Genomic DNA, 19288 nt, shown 5'->3' on the forward strand with positions numbered 1-19288 from the left:
TTTCCCTGATCCCCAATTTGTTCCCTTTTCCTGGCTCACTCCCTCCCCCCGTCCCATGAACCCCTTTCACTTGCCCCAGTTCACTTATTCACCACCCCCCTCCCAAAATCTCCCCTCGTTCATTGACTCCTATTGGTCAAAGGAGGAGGAGGAAGAGGAGGAAGATGAGCACATGGCCTTGTAGTTTGTCTGACGCATCCTCCCTCCTTCCCTGCTGGGGCCTGAACATCGTGTTTTGAACAATGCTGTTCAAAGTGCGACATTCAGGCCCCAAGCAAAGAGGGGGGGGGGGGGCACGTCACACCAGAGCAGCCTTGCATTGGCTATCTTCCTCCTCCTATATAGCTGATAGGAACCTGCGAGAGGAAGGTTGGGGAGCTGGGGGCAGAAAGTAGATTGTGCCATCTACTGCCACCAATGTGTCTCTTCCAGGCTAGCGAGCAAGGGTAAATATGCCATCCATTGCCACCAATGTTTCTCTTCTGGGATGGGCTCAGTTTCCATACAAAGAAAGAGCCAGAGCTCAAGTTGCTACTTTCCTCTATTACAGTTAGATAGCTCTCATACAACATAGCTACTCTGGTCATTGCAGCGACAGTCATTTGGACAGGGGCCACACACCAGGGATCTTTCTGGAACTCTGTAATCATGGACACTGAATGCAGCCAGTAGGTGTTACCCTACAGTGATAACTGTAAGTCCTTCCCCACCCCAGGAGCGTGTGAGCACTACATCTTTAGCATCCCCAGCCAGCCTAGAGTGGAAAACCTGACTCAGATCAAACAGAGAACCCTTTTGCATTCAAAGCGTTGTCACTGACACACGGTCTGTCCTGTAATTCATTAAATATAATTTATAAATGGATCCAAAATAATGATATCACTAGGAAATTTAACATAAGATTATAATGGAGCAATAGCTGTCTTCATACCTGCTCCTTGCAAATGCAGATTAATTTTTCCCTTAAAAGACCAAAAATGCCTGTATTCAAAGCCATTAAAACTCTACACTTTTAAAATGATTCACCAATTGTATTAGCTTCATGAGATTTTTTTTTTTTACCTGCAGTTGCTCAACAGCTTCCTTGTGACCCCTTTCCATCCCATTCATCTTTGTCCTCAAATTAGACTCCTGATACTGGAAATCTGCCTTCAACTCTGTCAACTACAAAAACACAAGTACAGATTAAGTACCATGTCTAAAAGTAATATTGACCATTTAGAATGGTTTTACTCATTATGCAATATTCAAAGACAAATGACAAGTCAGATGGTGGAGGAGAGGACTTCCTGACTAATGCAACCAACTAGCAAACGTAAGACACGGCTCAAAAGGAAATTTACTAAAATTTGTTCAAAACTTGTTATTCTAACACTGATCTGGAATTAATCATCCTATTGAAACTGAAATTTTTCATTCCCCCCTCCCCCCCCCCACACACACTTGTTGAGAAACTAAAGACAACCACCTCCATCTAAACAGCAGCAAAGTCAGACTTTTTACAGTTTTTGAAAAAGTGGACAGACAAACAAAATGCCAATTACTGTCTGGTTTTAAAATGTCCTCACGCTAAAAAAAAAATACATTTGAAAATGAGACGGTCAGGCAGGGTGGATGTTGTAGAATGACCCCACAAAATAATAGATTCTATTTTATGATATTTGGGCTGGATGATAAAATTGTTTTTAATCTTTGAGGTTATTATATTTACCTTATTATAGTCATGTTTTGTTTAAAGTTATATTTGTTTTTTTAATGGTTAAGCTTATTACTTGATATACATAATGTTCACATTTCTGTGTATTTAAATATTTTATGCTATTTAATGCCACAATGAGCTACTCAAAATTATGACTTAAGAAATAATAAATATTGAAATGTTTAAATAAATGTAAACCGATAAGGCCTATTTGCCCCATCTAATCTGCTAGGTTGCTTCTGCCTACACTGATCTAGATAACTATCTCCTAGCTATCTTCTATACAAGCTTGACCACCTGCAGATGACCTCCCCTTTTTGAATCTGTTTTGGGTAGGAAATAAAAGAGACCGCTTACTATACCTAGTCTTACCACTTCACCTCATCTGTGTTGTCAATAAATTACTTCCTCATATTTTCTCAGAGTCTGAAGGAAGGAGAAGCAGAGGGTTCTTCCTGGAACACCATCATGACAACCTGCGTGGCTGCACGGTCTCAAGGCCAACCCTGCATTTTCCAATAGCTACCAAAAATAAAGCTTGTTTTTCTATCTTTGTCAGAGGGCTTTTTCCATCACAGGGTTTCGGAATCTTTCCCCATCTGCCTTCTAAATCCTTTCAAGTTTTTTCCCCCATTTTACCTTCCCCTGACAAACCAGACATCTGGTCATCATAGTGATCACAAAATTAGGGATGGTACCTATGGCACTGGCAGGAGAAAGGAAGTCTGCTTCAGCAGCCTGCAGAAATGGCAATGTCACCAGCCCGCAAAAGCCAAAAAGGAGCAGGCAGGGCTAGCTGATGGGAGAGGCCAAGTGGGGAAGAGAGGTTATCACCGGCAAAGCCAAAATATAGGTTAATCATTGGGCAGAAGAGAACAGTAGCGTAAGATTGCTTAGGGGTAAAGAGGAAGGGGGAAATCAGATTGAAGAGGGAGACTGGTAGGGATCAGGGCTGCAGTGACAGATGAAGTAAAGAGGTAATTGCCTCAGGGGTAGATGTAACACTGCTCTTGCTGGTACCATGCAATGTTATTAAAGGAACTACAGCAGACTTCTACTTTAGTGGGATGGTGAGTTCTCAGCTGCTGGTTCCTAGATCTAACAAAAATTTATCAAGGCCTGCCTTAGATTTCTCTGTTCTTCATCTCTGCTTATTCTTCCACCTCTTGCTAACATTCTGTTCTCAATTCCCATTTTTTTCTTCTCCACCTCTCCACCTCTTCACTTCTCATTTCACCTTTTCTTCCAAATCTGCACCCTTTCACCACCTTTCAATCTTTAACCTTCATCTTCCCTGTCTTCTATCATCTCTTCCTCTTTGCTTGCTTTTCCATCTTCTAGCTCTCAGCTTCATCTAAGCCTTCTCTTTCTTACCCTTTCAGTTACTATACTCCCCTCCTTCCCTTTTATTTCCCTCAGTGACATCTAGATTGGTCACATCCACTTTCCTTCCTAGTCTACTACTTTAATTATCTCTAGTTCAACCAGATCTCCTTATGAAACCATCTTGTACTCTACTTGTTTCAAGATAATGCACTCTAAAAATGTTTTAATAATTTTGCTCACTTCCTAAATTACACAGTTTGGTCCATAGTTACATTACTCCTTCTCTACACTTGCATGGAGTGGGACATTCACTCTCTTCCACTCTTGAACTTCCCATATCTCTAAAGACAAGTGCTATATCAGGGTACAAATTATATTGCAATGATAGGGAGGATCAACTTGGTGGGGGTGTGGCACTTTATGTCCGGGAGGGTATAGAGTCCAATAGGATAAAGATCATACAAGAGACTAAATGCTCAGTAGAATCTATATGGAAAGAAATCCCATGTGTGTTGGGTAAGAGTATAGTGATAGGAGTATGCTACAGTCTACATGGTCAAAATGGTCAGACAGATGATGAAATGCTAAGAGAAATCAGGGAAGCTAACTAATTTGGCAGTGCAATAATAATGGGAGATTTCAATTACCCCATTGACTGGGTAAATGTAACATCAGGACTTGCTAGAGAAAGTTCCTGGATGTAATAAATGACTGCTTCATGGAGCAATTGGTTCAGGAACCAACAAGAGAGGGAGCTATTTTAGATTTAATTCTTAGTGGAACGCAGGATTTGGTGAGAGAGGTAATGGTGGTGGGGCCACTTGGCAATAGCGAACATAACCATCAAATTTAAACTAATAACTGGAAGGGGGAAAATAAGTAAATCTACAGCTCTAACACTAAATTTTCAAAAGGGAAATTTTGATAAAATGAGGAAAATAGAAAAAAAACTGAAAGGTGCAGTTGCAAAGGTTAAAAGTGTTCAATAGGCATGGACATTGTTTAAAAATACAATCCTAGAGGCACAGTCCAGATATATTCCATGCATTAAGAAAGGTGGAAGGAAGGGAAAATTATTACCGGCATGGTTAAAAGGTGAGGTAAAAGAGGCTATTTTAGCCAAAAAACATCCTTCAAAAATTGGAAGAAGGATTCATCTGAAGAAAATAGGATAAAGCCATAAGCATTGTCAAGTTAAGTGTAAAACATTGATAAGACAGGCGAAGAGAGAATTTGAAATGAAGTTGGCCGTAGAGGCAAAAACTAATAATAAAAACTTTAAATATATCCAAAACAAGAAACCTGTGAGGGAGTCTGTTGGATATAGTTGCAATGGAGAAGGTACAGAGAAGGGCAAACAGTCCTATGCTTTATCCCTAATGTCTGTATCAGTACCCATGGACCATAAGAGTCAGGAATAGAACTGGCTGTGAATTCTATATTCACTATCTTCTCTGTGAAGAAATATTTCCCATGTTGGTTCTGAGTCATCCCCTCTGAAGTTTCTTATCGTGATCATGGTTGAAGATCATGCATCATTAAAACCTTTCAGGTATATAAAGGTCTATCATGTCTCTCCTGCACATCCTCTCTTCCAGGATATACATATGAGGAGAGGCTGAAAGTTCTATATAAAAGTCTTCTGATACAGACCCCACACCATTTTGGTTGCCCTTCTCTGGACCACCTCCATCCTATCCTTTTTGAGATACGGCCTCCAGAACTGAATATAAATCTCCAGATGAGGCCTCACCAAGGACCTGTAACAAGGGCATCACTTTGTTCTGAATTTTCTTCTGTCTATGCAGCCTAGCATTCTTCTGGCTTTAGCTATCACCTTGTCATATTGCATCACCACCTTCAGATCGCTAGACACCATCACCCCAAGGTTGCTCTCTCAGTCTGTGCACATTAGTCTTTCACCCCCCCAACTCAAACAGCTCTTTTAGATTACCACACCCCAGATGCACAACTCCACACTTCTTGGCACTAATTCCCAGTTGCCAATTCTTCAAACACTCTCCAAGCCTTAAGTCACTTTTCATTCTCCTATTCCTTCAGGCATGTCCACTGTCACACATCTTGGTATCATCTGGAAATAGACAAACTTTACTTTCTATTCCTTTTGCAAAATTGCTCAAAGATATTGAATAGAACCAGTCCCAAAACAGATCCTTATGGCACTCCACTTAACACCATTCTTTCTTCAGAGTAGGGTCCGCATACCAATACACGGCGACACCTGTCAGTCAACCAGTCTACACCACCACCCTGGCAATGAGTCCAAGCTTCTCATTTTGTTCACAAGCCTCCTCCTATGCAAAACCGTATTAAAAGCTTTATTGAAATCCAAGTAAATTACATCAAGCACTCTTCCTTGATCCAAATCTCTAGTCACCCAATTAAAAAAGTCAATTAGATGTGTGTGACAGTGACCCTGTTTTCCTACTTGTGTGTACTGGACCAGACTAGATGCCTGATCCACCTTAAATCCTGCAGAGATAGGAGAGCTCTGTGGGCAGGATCCTTTGGGGCAGGGGAGAATCCAGAGGGAAGTGTCAGCTAGCCTTTCCTGGACCTCCGGATGGAGGTCCGAGGCTCTGAGTCATGCCATCCTCTGGGCGCAGATACCCAACTGCAGCCACACAGGCCGCTGTTTCAAAGACATCATAGGTGGACCACACCTCATGCTTGCCAGCTTCTAGACCCAGTAGAATAATGGCAGAGTGTGCATCCTGCTGCTGTTGAGGCAGGCCCTCTGCAAAGTCCTGGACTCATTTCCAGAGGTTGCAATTGCACTGGGTAATGTCAAGCTGATAGGTGGTGTTCTGTCCCCAGTAAAGGGTACATGTTTGTGTCTGTATAAATTGCATTCCACCTGTGTTTTCCACAGCCCCTCCCTTCCTAGTACTTGTGACACTTTCTGTAACCCAGGATAAAAGTCTGAGAGCCCTGCCTTTAAAGGGAGTTTGCCTTTAACAGAAGCCCCCTCCCTTCTGTTCCTCCCATTGGGAAAGGATCTGTATGCCTTAACCTAACCTAGGTCCTTTCAGGTACCTTATTGGCTGAATGGACTGCTCTTCATGTTCCCTCCTGTCACTTGGGTCCTGGGCTCGCTACCATTGGCTCTCGCCCCTTACCTCAGCCTGAGGAGATTTCTCCTGTATTCACTTTCCAAGACGGTGGGTCAGTCTCAGCTAGGCCAGTAGAAGACTCACGTGCCTGTAACCTCTGTTACATGAACAGCTTTACATTCCTCCTACCGCTTTTATCATAAAGACTAATCAGCTTCAAACCCTAGTTCTCTTACCCTGCGTCCCAAGAAACTTCACCTCCCTTCCCCTGCCTTCCTCCAGCCACAAGGATCTCTGCCCAAAGCATAGACGTTTGAAAGCAACGTAAGTAATAAGAAATTATCTTTACAATAAATGACTTCAAACAAAGATCTTTGTTTTGGAGACTGATTGGGAGGAAGGTTAGCTATTTTGGATGAGGAAACTTGGGAAGCTTTTGTTGAGACAAAATAGGTGGCGATGTGGGCCACCAGCATAGCACTTTGGAAGATCTTTCTGCCCAAGGCACCATGTTCCCTGTGCTCTCACCCCAGAGGGGCAGAGGCATGGGTGCAGGTGCACCTGGCCTTCTTCAGGGCGAACTCCATAACCACCGACTGATGGGGGAGGTGCTGCTTCTCTAACCCCACGGCCTGCTGCACCAACCACCTCTCTGTTGAGTGTGGAAATAGAAATGGGGTGCTCCCACATATGGAGGAGGTCGTCCTTGAAGATATCATGAATGAGAATCGCCACAATCTCCTTCGGGGCATCTACAAACTGGAGTACTTCCAACATTTTGTGTTGCTCATACTCCTCGGTGAGCAACTGAATGGGGATGGCTTCAGCTATGGCTCTCACAAACGCCACAAAGGACAGATCAGCAGAGGGTGACAGATGCCGTTCTTCCTGCAGGGAGGGCTCAGAGGGGGGTCATCTGAATACTCAGAGGACGGCTCCATAGAATCATCTCCAAGGGTCATAAGGCCCTTCCCTCCTCACTAGGGCCAACAGTGTGGATGAGGCCCCTGAGGGGTATCAGTTCTGGGTTCAGATGGCCTCAGAGGCCTCAAAAAAGTACCGCGGGAATCGACGGTTCCCCCTGGCATCGAGGGGTCTGGAAGGGCCTGACAGGGGCTCAGGGAACTGTGGTCTCTAAACCCGGCATCGCCCATCTCTTCCTCCTTGGAAGACCAGAGGATCGGTATTGCTTCCGATGAAGGTCATCAGTGGCTGTCGAGGAATTGGAGGGACCCTCTGGCACCGGCTGCGTTGGTAGGATGCGTAAAAGGACATCCAGATGCTTCAGCAAGGGTGCTAAAACTGATGGCAGGGGCTCGGACACCGGTTTGGGGGCTAGTCGCACCAGCAGCTCAATGCTCTGAAGCATCTTCAGCACTGTGTACTTCACCCTGTAGTACAACTTCTCCTGAAAGTGTGATGTAGCCAGGACCGAAGGAGGGGGATGAGGCATCAATGGCTGTTTTTCAGGTCTCTGAGGAGGCACAGTGCCTGGCACCAATATCAGTGCAGAACACCTAGGACTACTTGGGGCATCAGAGGATGAGGCCTCCAATTACTGGTATCGTTTCGGTGGCGGCCCAGTGACAATGCTTACGTGATCTCCCTCTGTGCTCGGACTGGTCTTTCCCCAGTGCCTAGGAAGCAGAGGATCCCAAAGTCCAGGAGAGTGGTGAGATCATCAAGGCTCTCTCACCATCCCCATAATCCTTCGAAGGACCGGCGAGAGGAAGAGAGAGAGGGAAGCGTGTCGAGAGGCTCCCCGCGACCTCTCAAAATAGAGGGATCCAAGCAGAGGGAGATTGAGCAGATTTGGGCACCCCAAAAAGTTTTTCCATCTTATCAAGATGGCCTTTGGGGGTCATCTGATCACACAGACGACATCCACGGATGTCGTGCGAGGCCCCCAGGCAAAGGATACAGACCTCATGCGGATCAGTGATTGACATGGTCCATGGGCACTGACGAAAACTGGTTGACTCCATGAGAAACACCCAGCATGCGGTCGATGACCAGCAGTCACTGTGCAGCGAGGTGTTGGGGGATCAACCACAAGCTAGAGGAAAATGTTAAGAACCACCTAGCGACCGAGGGGGCACCAACCGCAAAGAGAGACCTGACAAGGAAGTCAAGAAAAAACCCGAACTTTGAGAGAAAAGAAAAGAAACAGAGCTGGGACTTCACGTGGACATGCAGATAGCAGCATGCTGGCCATGCTCAGTGTTGTCAAAGCTTCTAGAAACTTTGACTAAAGTTTTCTGTGCCAGGCTCAATCGGATGATGTCACCCAATATGAGGACTACCATCCTTCTTGTTCTAGGAGAAACCACCTCGAGACTCAAGATCTACATGCCAAGGACATCTTGGCCAATCCAGAGCCATTAGAATGACATGCAAAAGCATTCACAATCCAGGAAGGAAACACACACAAACAGCTGTCCCTCCAAAGAGCTGGACCAGAATATCTATCCTTTTGGTTCATACTTCCAGTGATAATTAAAGAACCAGAGGGCCTTGGCATTCTTGCAAATTGATGTCAGGATCATCTGTGGAGGTTCTTTGATCCACTATCTTCTAAAAAGTCTCCTGGCTGAACTCCTGGCTGAACTCCCACACTTTGGAAACCAACACTTCTCTGAAAAGACACACTATTTCCCAGTCCCACAAGATGATTCATGGAACTTGCAGAAGATTCTGCTCTACCCATTAAAAATAGAAGGTTCATTTCCTTGGAGACCCCTCAACTTCAGGTGTCTGTGTTCACTTGTCACTACAATGGTGTTGTCAGAAAGAACTTACGCTGCCATTTTCTTCACAAAGGAAAGGAAAAGCAAAAAAGAGGAAATGCAGCAATTTGAAGGCCCTTATAAGGCTGCTAAGGATACAAGGATGCAAAATACCGGCATCAGCGTACATAAAGAAAAAAAAAATTGTTCTCTGTCAAGTTTTGAATACCATAAAGGCCTTCCTGGTGGGACCTGAACCTGTCAAGCAAATGCCAAGGTTTGGAAGAACCATAATCCATTCCTTTCAAAGAAAGTTGCCAACTTGCTTGGAGCCGTGGAGAACACAAAAATGGGAATGCCCTGAACTTAGAGCGTTTTTTTCAGGCTGCAAAAGCGTGGAGGAACTTATAACGATCTTCCCAGATGGGAATATGGAAATAAGTCTCTGAAAGATTCTAAGAGAAAACTTGCCCTGCTGCACAGTCACTAACATGGATTTTAGGGTTTTCATACTGAAATGGGAAATGTTAAGACTATTTACTCCTTTCAAATTGAAGATGGGTCTGTAGGAGCCCTGCTTCTTTAGGACCTCAAAATAAATGGAGTACTTCACATGGAACTGAAACCACTGCTTGCACAGTGCAGAAACTACTTGAGAATAGTAATAACAGCCAATCTCCCGGTGGGCAAATCATATGGAGAGACCATATAGGCATTCATCTAAAATGGCAAGAACTAGGGTGCAACCGTGAAGATATCTGGGATCAGTCTTGGTAAGCTTCTGAAAGCAAACACCTACATGCACCCCTAAAGAGGAGAGCCACAGACCTTCATTAGGTGGAAAAGCTGGACATTGCAGTCTTATGGCTGCTTGCAAGGACAGATTTCTTTTCCTGAAATTAAACGATTGGGAAACTGACTGCTTCCCTGAGGTTTTGCTTTCCCTACGTCTTTTAAAGGCTTGTGTAAGCTCTTACAAAAGAAACAGTTTCTCACTTAAAAATATGCTTTCTTAGATGGGCTTTGGATGACGCATCTACTGTCCAGTGCTGTAGCTACAATAGCCTTCATATTGCAGCCAAGGCTACAGAACTAGAAGAGATCCCAATATCATCTTATAATGTGTCCTCCAGTAAAGCAAATCTGGATTTCAGCTGATCCACCTCTTGCCTTTCAGGGAGCTGCTGTACCCAGAAAGGTCGCTGCATCTCAAAAAAGATATAATTGCGATGGAGAAGGTACAGAGAAGGGCTACCAAAATGATAAGGGGAATGAAACAACTCCCCTATGAGGAAAGACTAAAGAGGTTAGGACTTTTCAGCTTGGAGAAGAGACGATTGAGTGGGGATATGATAGAGGTGTTTAAAATCATGAGAGGCCTAGAACGGATAGATGTGAATCGGTTATTTACTCTTTCGGACTGGATAAGTTCTTGGAGGAGAACTCCATTACCTGCTATTAAGTTCACTTAGAGAATAGCCACTGCCATTAGCAATGGTAACATGGAATAGACTTAGTTTTTGGGTACTTGCCAGGTTCTTATGGCCTGGATTGGCCACTGTTGGAAACAGGATGCTGGGCTTGATGGACCCTTGGTCTGACCCAGTATGGCATTTTCTTATGTTCTTATGCGTCCAAATTGGACAGTATCGTAGATAGTGATCTGTACCAGTAAAGACAGATGAAAAGGCATGTTTCAATAGAACCTAAATCTTTCTATCCTATTGATCTTTGAAGACTGTGCCCCATAGTTGTTTTGCAGGCATCCACCAAAACCAGGGCACCCCCCACAGCTTCTGAAAAAAAGGCAGTGTGGCATCCGATGGCAAGAGTACATAGCTTGGTGAAGCTTCAACACTTTTAAACTGGCCTCAGTGGATTCCCTGCATACCCTGCACTTCTGAATGAAGAGGTAAGCTTTTAGATGACCTACAGATTTTTTGCAATATAAGTTCCCATACTGGAATTTCCACAACCTGAAAAACTGACATATTAAGGGACATAACCACCTGAGAAATGAGAGAATTTTTTTTTATAAATAGGCAGAAGACAGATTCAGTCTTGCTCGCTGACACCTGTCCTTCCTCTGTGGGCTGACTAAATCCATGTGATCCTTCAGGACAGAAAAAGAGATGGAGATACTCTCCTACAGAGTCCCCTTACAGATAATTAGGCTTTTATTGCCATCCCACATCCAGTGGCTGAAATGACCTGGGCAAAGCCCTGACCAATGGAAGCTTCAGATCCACCCTTTACCAGGTTTCTAAACAAAGAAGGCCTGCTATAAAATGCCAAAGGAAAACAAATGAGAAAAAGTCCCCTTAAGAGAAAGGACAGGGGCCTGGCAAGCTTCAGAACAGGTTTCCCCCCCACAGAGGAGAACACTACAATTCACCTCCACCAAGGATGCAAGGCCTCAGCTCAGGAAGAGAAACAGGTGAGAATGACCCACAGGATACATAAAATGGCAGCTGCTCCTGCCAAAATAGCAGCCTCTGAGGAGAAAATAAAAATGGACACCAATGTCAATTCAGCTGCTGCTGTACCTAGATCAGAAGGCCTGACTACAAGCATTAATGAACTTTTGCTACTAGATTCAGGCCCTTCGCAGGCTCCTCTGAAGAACCAGTGCTGCCAATGCAAAGACGACATTAAAAGCTGGCATTACAGAAGCACCAGCACACAAAAACTCCAACGCTGACTGGACCCTATTACAACAAAAGAAATACTGCAAGCCCAAAGACGATAAGACTGATCAATGATTCCCCTCCCCCAGTTGCTTGCTTCAGCAGAAGCTTTTGATCTCACCTCTCCATTTTTTTCTTGAAAAAAAAAAAGCTTTAATAAGCCAGAGGGAGAAGAGTGTGTGGTGATGGAGAGGAGGGAAGACAACTTTAAACAGAGGTTCCTTCTGGGCCACAAACACACTTCCACCCTCTAAGCGAGTTAAGCGAGCCTTACACAGGGCTCGCTTAACCGAAAAGCAGCAGAAGCCGGGCCCACAGTTTGCTGTCAAAAAAGCAGAAGAGACTGAAAAATGCAGAACTGCCTAAACATTCTCCACTAGTATGGGCAAAGGCTGAAGCTTGGGAGTCAATTTCTTGCTGCATCAGACAAGAATGTCCTGCCATCTACTGGAGACAGAAAATACTGGTTTTTGCTGGAGCTCCACTGTGGTAACTATCAGTGATATCAAGGAGAAAGGTATCTCTATCTGCTAGTAGGGGGAGAAAACCCACACATCTGGACTGGTGTACCAAGTTAATTAATATACAATTAGAACAACGGAATTCAGTATAGGAAACCCATCTGTGAAAAGTTTAATGGTACCAGGCAGCCAGTGGCTCAAAGCCCCTGCTTTGTTGCTCTTCAAACTGTAAGGGAATAAGTTCATACAAACACACATAGGCACAAAGAAGCAGACACCCTACACCCAGACAAATACAAAAACATAAAAAAAAAAAGAAGATCTCATACTCAGATACTCCACCCACACTCAGACCAACAGAGAAAGACACTAAAAAGACAGAAAACCCAGAGACCTAGACACCTTATACCCAGATAGAAACACATGGGGACACATTCCACAATGGTAAGAGCTAGAAAATAAAAACAACCTTAGGGGCCAGTCAAAAGTTTAGGAGCTGAGAAACTCCATCCCACCCTGCCCAACTTTTTTTTTTTTCTCTTCACACTTTTTTTTTTTTTTTTTTATATTTCTCACTATTTCTGTACTATTCTTAGTTTATCATATTTTCTTATGTTTTGATTTGCTCATTTAACTTTATTTATACTTTTTGTCTTTGCTATCCTGTCCCACCTCATTCTCTGACCCCTTTACCCATTCACCTCCCCTACCCTCACTACTTTTTCTCCTGGACAGGCAACAGCTATGATTTCTCCCCCTGGGTAGGGACCCTGCGGCAGCAGAACTCGCCCCAAGCTGAGGGTGGCAGCTCCTCCTGGGTTGTGAACAGAGTAGTGGCTCCTCCCATGTCCAGTTCTGCTACAGATTTCCCCACCTGGCCCATCAAAAGACACACAGCTAAGCAGTGGCAATGCTTACACTGATAATTACATTCTGGCTTTCCCTCCTGAGCTTACAATGCATCCATGGCATGGAGACTCAACAGCATAGTCATTTTTTATTCTTCTATTGGGCAGTTAGTATGCCCTCCCTTCAGGATTGTTCATACCCCCTGGTTTGCTCACCCCTGATCTAAACAATAGTAAACTGAATTCCAGGTAAACAAGGCCTTCTCTATGCTCCTTTAAGTTCAAACATTTTTATTGAGCAAGATCATAAACAAAACTTAAGTTACATGGATTTCTTTTTTCACTCTAATGAACTTTGGCATGGCACAATAATACTTGTACAGTTTATAGAACTGTTTACTTGCTCCAGTATTGGAAACTTTATCCAAAAGCCCCCAAGTTTCCCTCCCAACCACATACTTTAAACACCAAACATACAATATCCAGTAATCCATGTCTTGTTCCTCGACACCAGAAAGTTCCAGAATATCATCCAGGAAGTTAGGCATTAAAATTAACCTCCCCATACCCTACCCCTACCCCCATCCCAATAACTTAGAGAATAGCCACTGCCATTAGCAATAGTAACATGGAATAGACTTAGTGTTTGGGTACTTGCCAGGTTCTTATGGCCTGGACTGGCCACTGCTGGAAACAGGATGCTGGGCTTGATAGACCCTTGGTCTGACCCAGTATGGCATGTTCTTATGTTCTTACTACTCAGGCAAAGGAGAACAGGTTGCCGCAACTCAGCCAAAGTTCCATGTTAACCCTAACAATTATCACACTTCTAGCTCAAGTCGATAAACTCTGTAAACACAGTTCCCAAATGTAAAGAAAGTGTGTTACCAGCAATGCTTATCTTAGATGCCAGGCTTTCCATTAATGCCATGTCATGTAGTGAATTCCTCCATTGCCAGTAAGAGGGGGGCAGATTCATCCCTTCAATGTAGTAAAATGGATTTCTTACCCAAAATAATAACTTTCCATGCAAATAGCGCCTCCCCTTTAGAATGAAAACAATTTTTAGAAAAGGATTCAAATAAGATAAGTTCTGGTGTATGTGGGAATATGTAGCCAGAAATTTTCTCCAGGTAGTATATTACTCTTGACCAAAATATTTGTATATTGGGACATGACCAAAAACATTTAAAAACCCTACTGCTAAATGGTATTTCAGACACTGATCTGTATGCTTAGCTTTACACGCTAAGGATGGAGTGACATAAGCTCTTCTCAATAACTTATATTGCATTTCCCTCAGATACAGTCAATATCTCTTTGAAGCATCTAAAACAAGTCAAAACTTTTTGAATTGGAAATGGGCCCCTCTTTCATCCAATTAAGCACAAGAGACTCCACAAAATCTGTCTTGTCCATTTTTACCAATGCCCCTTATGCAATTTGGAGGGATAACTTTGGTATACCATCAATGCCAAAAAAAAATCATCTCTATATCATAGACGAGCTTTTCAATAGATTATCCCTCGATAATGTTAAATAATATTTCAATTTTAAATAAAAAAACCAGTCCGTCACCCTCAAAGCATATTGATTAGCCAAATCAGGAAGAGAGAATATCACCCCATCCTCATCTAAGACAAGCTGCAACTGATATAACCTCCTTTGTTCCCAAAAACGGAAGTTAACTCCTTAGGAACCTGGGATAAAACTGACATGCTCCCTAATGGGTAAGTAACAAGACATCTCATGCAAAAAGCTCCACACCTTGCTAGCTTTTTCCATGCCCATCTAAATCGGTGAAATTAACATATCACCAGCTAAGTCCATTAGTAATAAGGAAGCTGGTGCATGCAACAAATATTGAATATCCAGTGGAGCCGCTAGGTCCTTTTCTCCTTCTTGTATCACATAAGTAGACTCACCATATAACCAATCTCTAACTATTCTTAAAAGACCAGCTAAATTATCTCTCTCCAAGTCCGGAAGATACACACCACCCAAGGCCCACTCTTTTCAGCCAACGCATAGCAATTTTATGTTCCTTTAAAAGGAAGACAGTGGAGAAATTACTTACCTGATAATTTTGTTTTCCTTATTGTAGACAGATGGACTCAGGACCAATGGGTTACGCTCCCCTGCCAGCAAATGGAGACCGAGTCAGATTTCAAAGCTGACATCACCCTATATACACCCCTGCAGTGACCTCAGCTCTTCAGTATTCTCTTCAAAAGCGACTGTGGCCATACTAGTGAAAAAATAATTAAAAATAGATAACTCGCTATACTGAACCAAATCATAAAAATTGAACTCCAGTAAGAATATAGATGCCTTGATATAGGGACTAGATGTCAGCTTACACACAATCTCTTGGAAATCTATATCCACTCCACGGGCAAATCCTTGCCACCATTCTTGGGCAGCTCTGGGCGGAATGCTGAGTCCATCTGTCCACATTAAGGAAAACAAAATTATCAGGCAAGTAATTTCTCCATTTCCTAGCACATAGCCAGATGGACACAGGACCAAGGAGATGTACAAACGTTACTCCCAATCAGGGTGGGAGGCTGCCTATGGTCAGGTTAACACCACCCTTGAAAAGACTGTGTCCTCTCAGGCCTGCACATACACACGTGGAGGTGTGAAAGGAGGACCACATTGCTGCTTGGCAGATAATCGACGGGAGACAGCAGTCTAGCTTCTGCCCATGAGACTGCTTGAGCCCTAGTGGAATGAGCTTTAACCTAAGAAGGTAATGGCTTGCCTGCCTTCACATAGGCTTCCATGACCACCTCCTTAATCCAGCGAGCTTTGGTAGCCTGTGAAGCTGGTTGAGCCTACTTCCTTCCACCATGAAGGACACAGGTAGTCAGTCTTGCGGACTGGTTGAGATACCACACCAAAAGTCTACTGACATTCAAATGACGGAGGCGGCAGTATCCTTCCACACCCTTGTGCTTATCTAGGGATGGCAATGAAACGGACTGATTCACATGAAACCCAAGAGACTACCTTGGGCAAGAAGGATGGAATGGTACGAAGCTGTAACGTTCCTAGAGTCATCCGGAGGAACGTTTCCTGACAATGCCTGCAGTTCAGAGATGTGATGCGCTGAGCATATAGCCACCAGGAACACCATTTTTAAGGTTAATAAATGCAAGGAAAAACCATGCAGTGGCTGAAAGGAGGGACCTGCCAAAAATTCCAATATTAAATTAAGATTCCACAAGGGAACCTGCCATCGTAGGGATGGCCAAAGGTGTTTCACCCCTTTCAGAAAAAAACAGGCCACATCCGGATGATGCTAGGAGTCACAATTTGAAACTCCAGGAAGTAAGACTTAGAACCAATGTCAGGAAGTATTTCTTCACGGAGAAGGTGGTAGATGCCTCGAAGGCCCTTCTGGAGGAAGTGGTGAAGACCAAAACTGTGAAGGATTTCAAAGGGGCATGGGATAAACACTGTGGATCGATAAAGGCTAGAAGATGGGAATGAAGAGAAGAGCCATGGGGTTGGCTTGCTGGAATGGAGGCTACTACTTGGTGTTTACTACCCTTGCTCAATAAGCTTTCACACAGTTAATGCAACTCCAACATTGCTCTCTGCTTCAAGGGAAAGGGGAAATTGGAAAAGAGGATTTGCATTCAGACAACAACCAATAAGGACTGAACTACACAGTCAGGGTAAACAAATAAGCGTGGGTTAGCTTGCTTATTGCGGCGGTTACTACCCTAAACCAACTAAGCCTGATACTTCACTTTGAATGCATATACAGCGGTGCTTTCTGCTTCAACAGCAGGGAAAAATGTGGAAAAAAACGAGGATTTACATTCAGGTAACATCCAACAAGGCATGGATCTGTGCAATCTGGGTAAACAAGCATCGGGGTAACTTGCTTAGTGCGGCGGTTACTACCCATAACCATTGAGCCTTATGTTCACCTTTTTCCACTGTAAAAATTGACCATGTAACCCTATGTTTCTGTCTTTTAACCAGTTTGCAATCCACAAAAAGATATCTCCTATCCCATGACTTTTTAGTTTACTTAGAAGCTTCTCATGAGGGATTTGTCAAACACCTTCTGAAAATCCAAATACACCACATCTACCTAGTCATCTTTATTCACAAGCTTATTCACCCCTTCAAAACGATGTAGATTTGTGAGGCAAAACTTTCCTTGGTAAATCCATGCTGGCTATGTCCCATTAAATCATGTCTATCTATATGTTCTGTGATTTTATTCTTTATGATAGTTTCCACGATTTTTCCCGGCACTGAAGTCAGGCTCGTTGGTCTATAGTTTCCCATATCACCTCTGGTATCTTTGTTTTAAAGAACAGTGTTACATTGGCCACCTTCCAGTCTTCAGGTACAATGGATGATTTTAATGATAGGCCTGAAATTTCATTTGAGTTTTTAGAACCCTGGGATATGTACCATCCAGTCCATCTGATTTGCTACTCTTCCGTTTGTCACTCTGACCTACTATATCTTCCAGGGTCACTGTGATTTGGGTCAGTTCATCTGAAACATCACTCTTGAAATCCATTTCAGGAATGGGTATCTCCCCAACATCCTCTTCAGTAAACACAGAAGCAAAGAATTAGTCTTTCCACAATGGCTTTATTTTTCTAAGTGACCCTTTAACCCCTCGATCATTCAGTTTGGCATGAATGCTTGTATATTAAATTCTGTTTCAGAAGAATCAGCATTTAGAATGAAGAGAATGTGTTATCTTCCAATGCCTGGAAAGCTATCTAGCTAAAGTACATAGAATAAGGATTTTGTCCCAAGGGCTTAAAGGTCTTATTTTCTCAGTCTCTGAATTTAGAGAAAAGTAAGGAAATTTCAGGAATCTCTGGACATTTTAGTAGGAAATCTAAAATACTCAAGGTTTTTGCCAGTTCTTCTAGCAACAGAAGGAAAAGGGCACAGCAAAATGGAAGACAGTTGCTCATAAGTTAATTACAAGGATCTATACACTTCCCAAATGTAATACACTCTTGTATGGGAAAATCATCCTCACCATTCAAGATTAGCCAACAGGTCAGATGCTCCCTGCACTTTGCAGATGCTTGAATTTCTGAATTATGTTAAGGATACCTGGAGGAATCAATCTTGGACTATGGGGTAATGGGATGAAGCTGTTATGAAAAAATAAAAATCTAAAGGGATGGAGCAAAAAAGCTGGTCTCTGATAAATGCATCCTTACAATAAGAAAAGCAAATGTTGCTTACCTGTAACAGGTGTTCTCACAGGATAGCAGGCTGTTAGTCCTCACATATGGGTGACATCACAGGATGGAGTCCATTCACTGAACACTTTTGTCAAAGTTTCTAGAACTTTGACTGGCACCTACTGGACATGCCCAGCACGGCACTAACCCTGCAGAACAGCAGGGGTCCCCCTTCAGTCTTGTTTAAAAGCTACAGGAAGTGCAAAAAATAAAATAAACGTAACGAACCCAACACCGCGGTGTGGTGGGCGGGTTTCGTGAGGACTAACATCCTGCTGTCCTGTAAGAACACTTGTTATAGGTAAGCAACATTTGCTTTCTCACAGGGCAAGCAGAATGGTAGTCCTCACATATGGGTGAGTACCGAGCTGAGGATGTCCGAGTATGCACCAAATGTACTCAGTTGTGCAAAGGCACTAGGACTGGGGAGGAATTTGGTGGAGGGCATCCTGAACCCTAACGGGCAGGCGGAAGGGTGTTGGTACGTCAAGCTGTAAATAGGTTGCGCAAAACAGACTGGCCGAAGATGGAATCTTGTCTTCTGGCCATGTCTAAGCAATAATGGGCTATAAAGGTATGGAGAGAACTCAGGTGGCAGTCCTACTGAAGTCACCATGGCCCTCACAGAGTGTGCTTTAACATGGTCTTGAAGTGGAATGCCTCCTTGCTGATAGCAAAAGGATATGCAGTCTGCTAACCAGGAGGAGAGAGTCTGCTTACCCACAGGCTGCCCCAATTTGATGGAATGGAAAGAGACAAACAATCGAGTGCTTTTCCTGTGGGCAGCTGTACGATCTAAGTAGAATGCTAGAGCCCGTTTACAGTCAAGGGTATGCAGAGCCTGTTCTCCTGGATTGGAATGGGGCCTGGGAAAAAAGGTAGGTAGTATAGTGGATTGATTGAGATGAAACTCCGATACTACCTTAGGCAAGAACTTAGGGTGAGTGCAGAGTATTGCCCGGTCCTGCAGAAGTTTAGTGTAAGACGGGTAGGTGACTAGAGCCTGTAACTCACTAACTCTGCGAGCCGAAGTGATTGCCAAAAGGAAAATCACTTTCCATGTGAGATAGTGAAGATCACAGGATTGGAGAGGCTCGAATGGTGATTTCATGAGCTGACCCAAAACCAGATTGAGGTCCCAAGAAGGGGCCGGAGGGCGCAATGGAGGCTTGAGGTGGAGCAAGCCCTTCAGAAAACGTGTTACAAGGGGTTGTACTGATATGGGTACAT

General features: G+C 43.6%; 1 protein-coding gene across 1 annotated transcript in view; it reads right to left on the minus strand.

Annotated features, from left to right (window-relative positions):
* The window catches only part of FAM76B (family with sequence similarity 76 member B), a 92063-nt gene that overhangs the window by 29196 nt on the left and 43579 nt on the right, over positions 1-19288 (minus strand). The window contains 1 exon segment of the mRNA XM_029602376.1: positions 1063-1164. Coding sequence (XP_029458236.1) covers positions 1063-1164 — 102 coding nt within the window.

The sequence above is a fragment of the Rhinatrema bivittatum genome, chromosome 5, assembly GCF_901001135.1.
Source record: "Rhinatrema bivittatum chromosome 5, aRhiBiv1.1, whole genome shotgun sequence".
Taxonomy (NCBI): Eukaryota; Metazoa; Chordata; class Amphibia; order Gymnophiona; family Rhinatrematidae; genus Rhinatrema; species Rhinatrema bivittatum.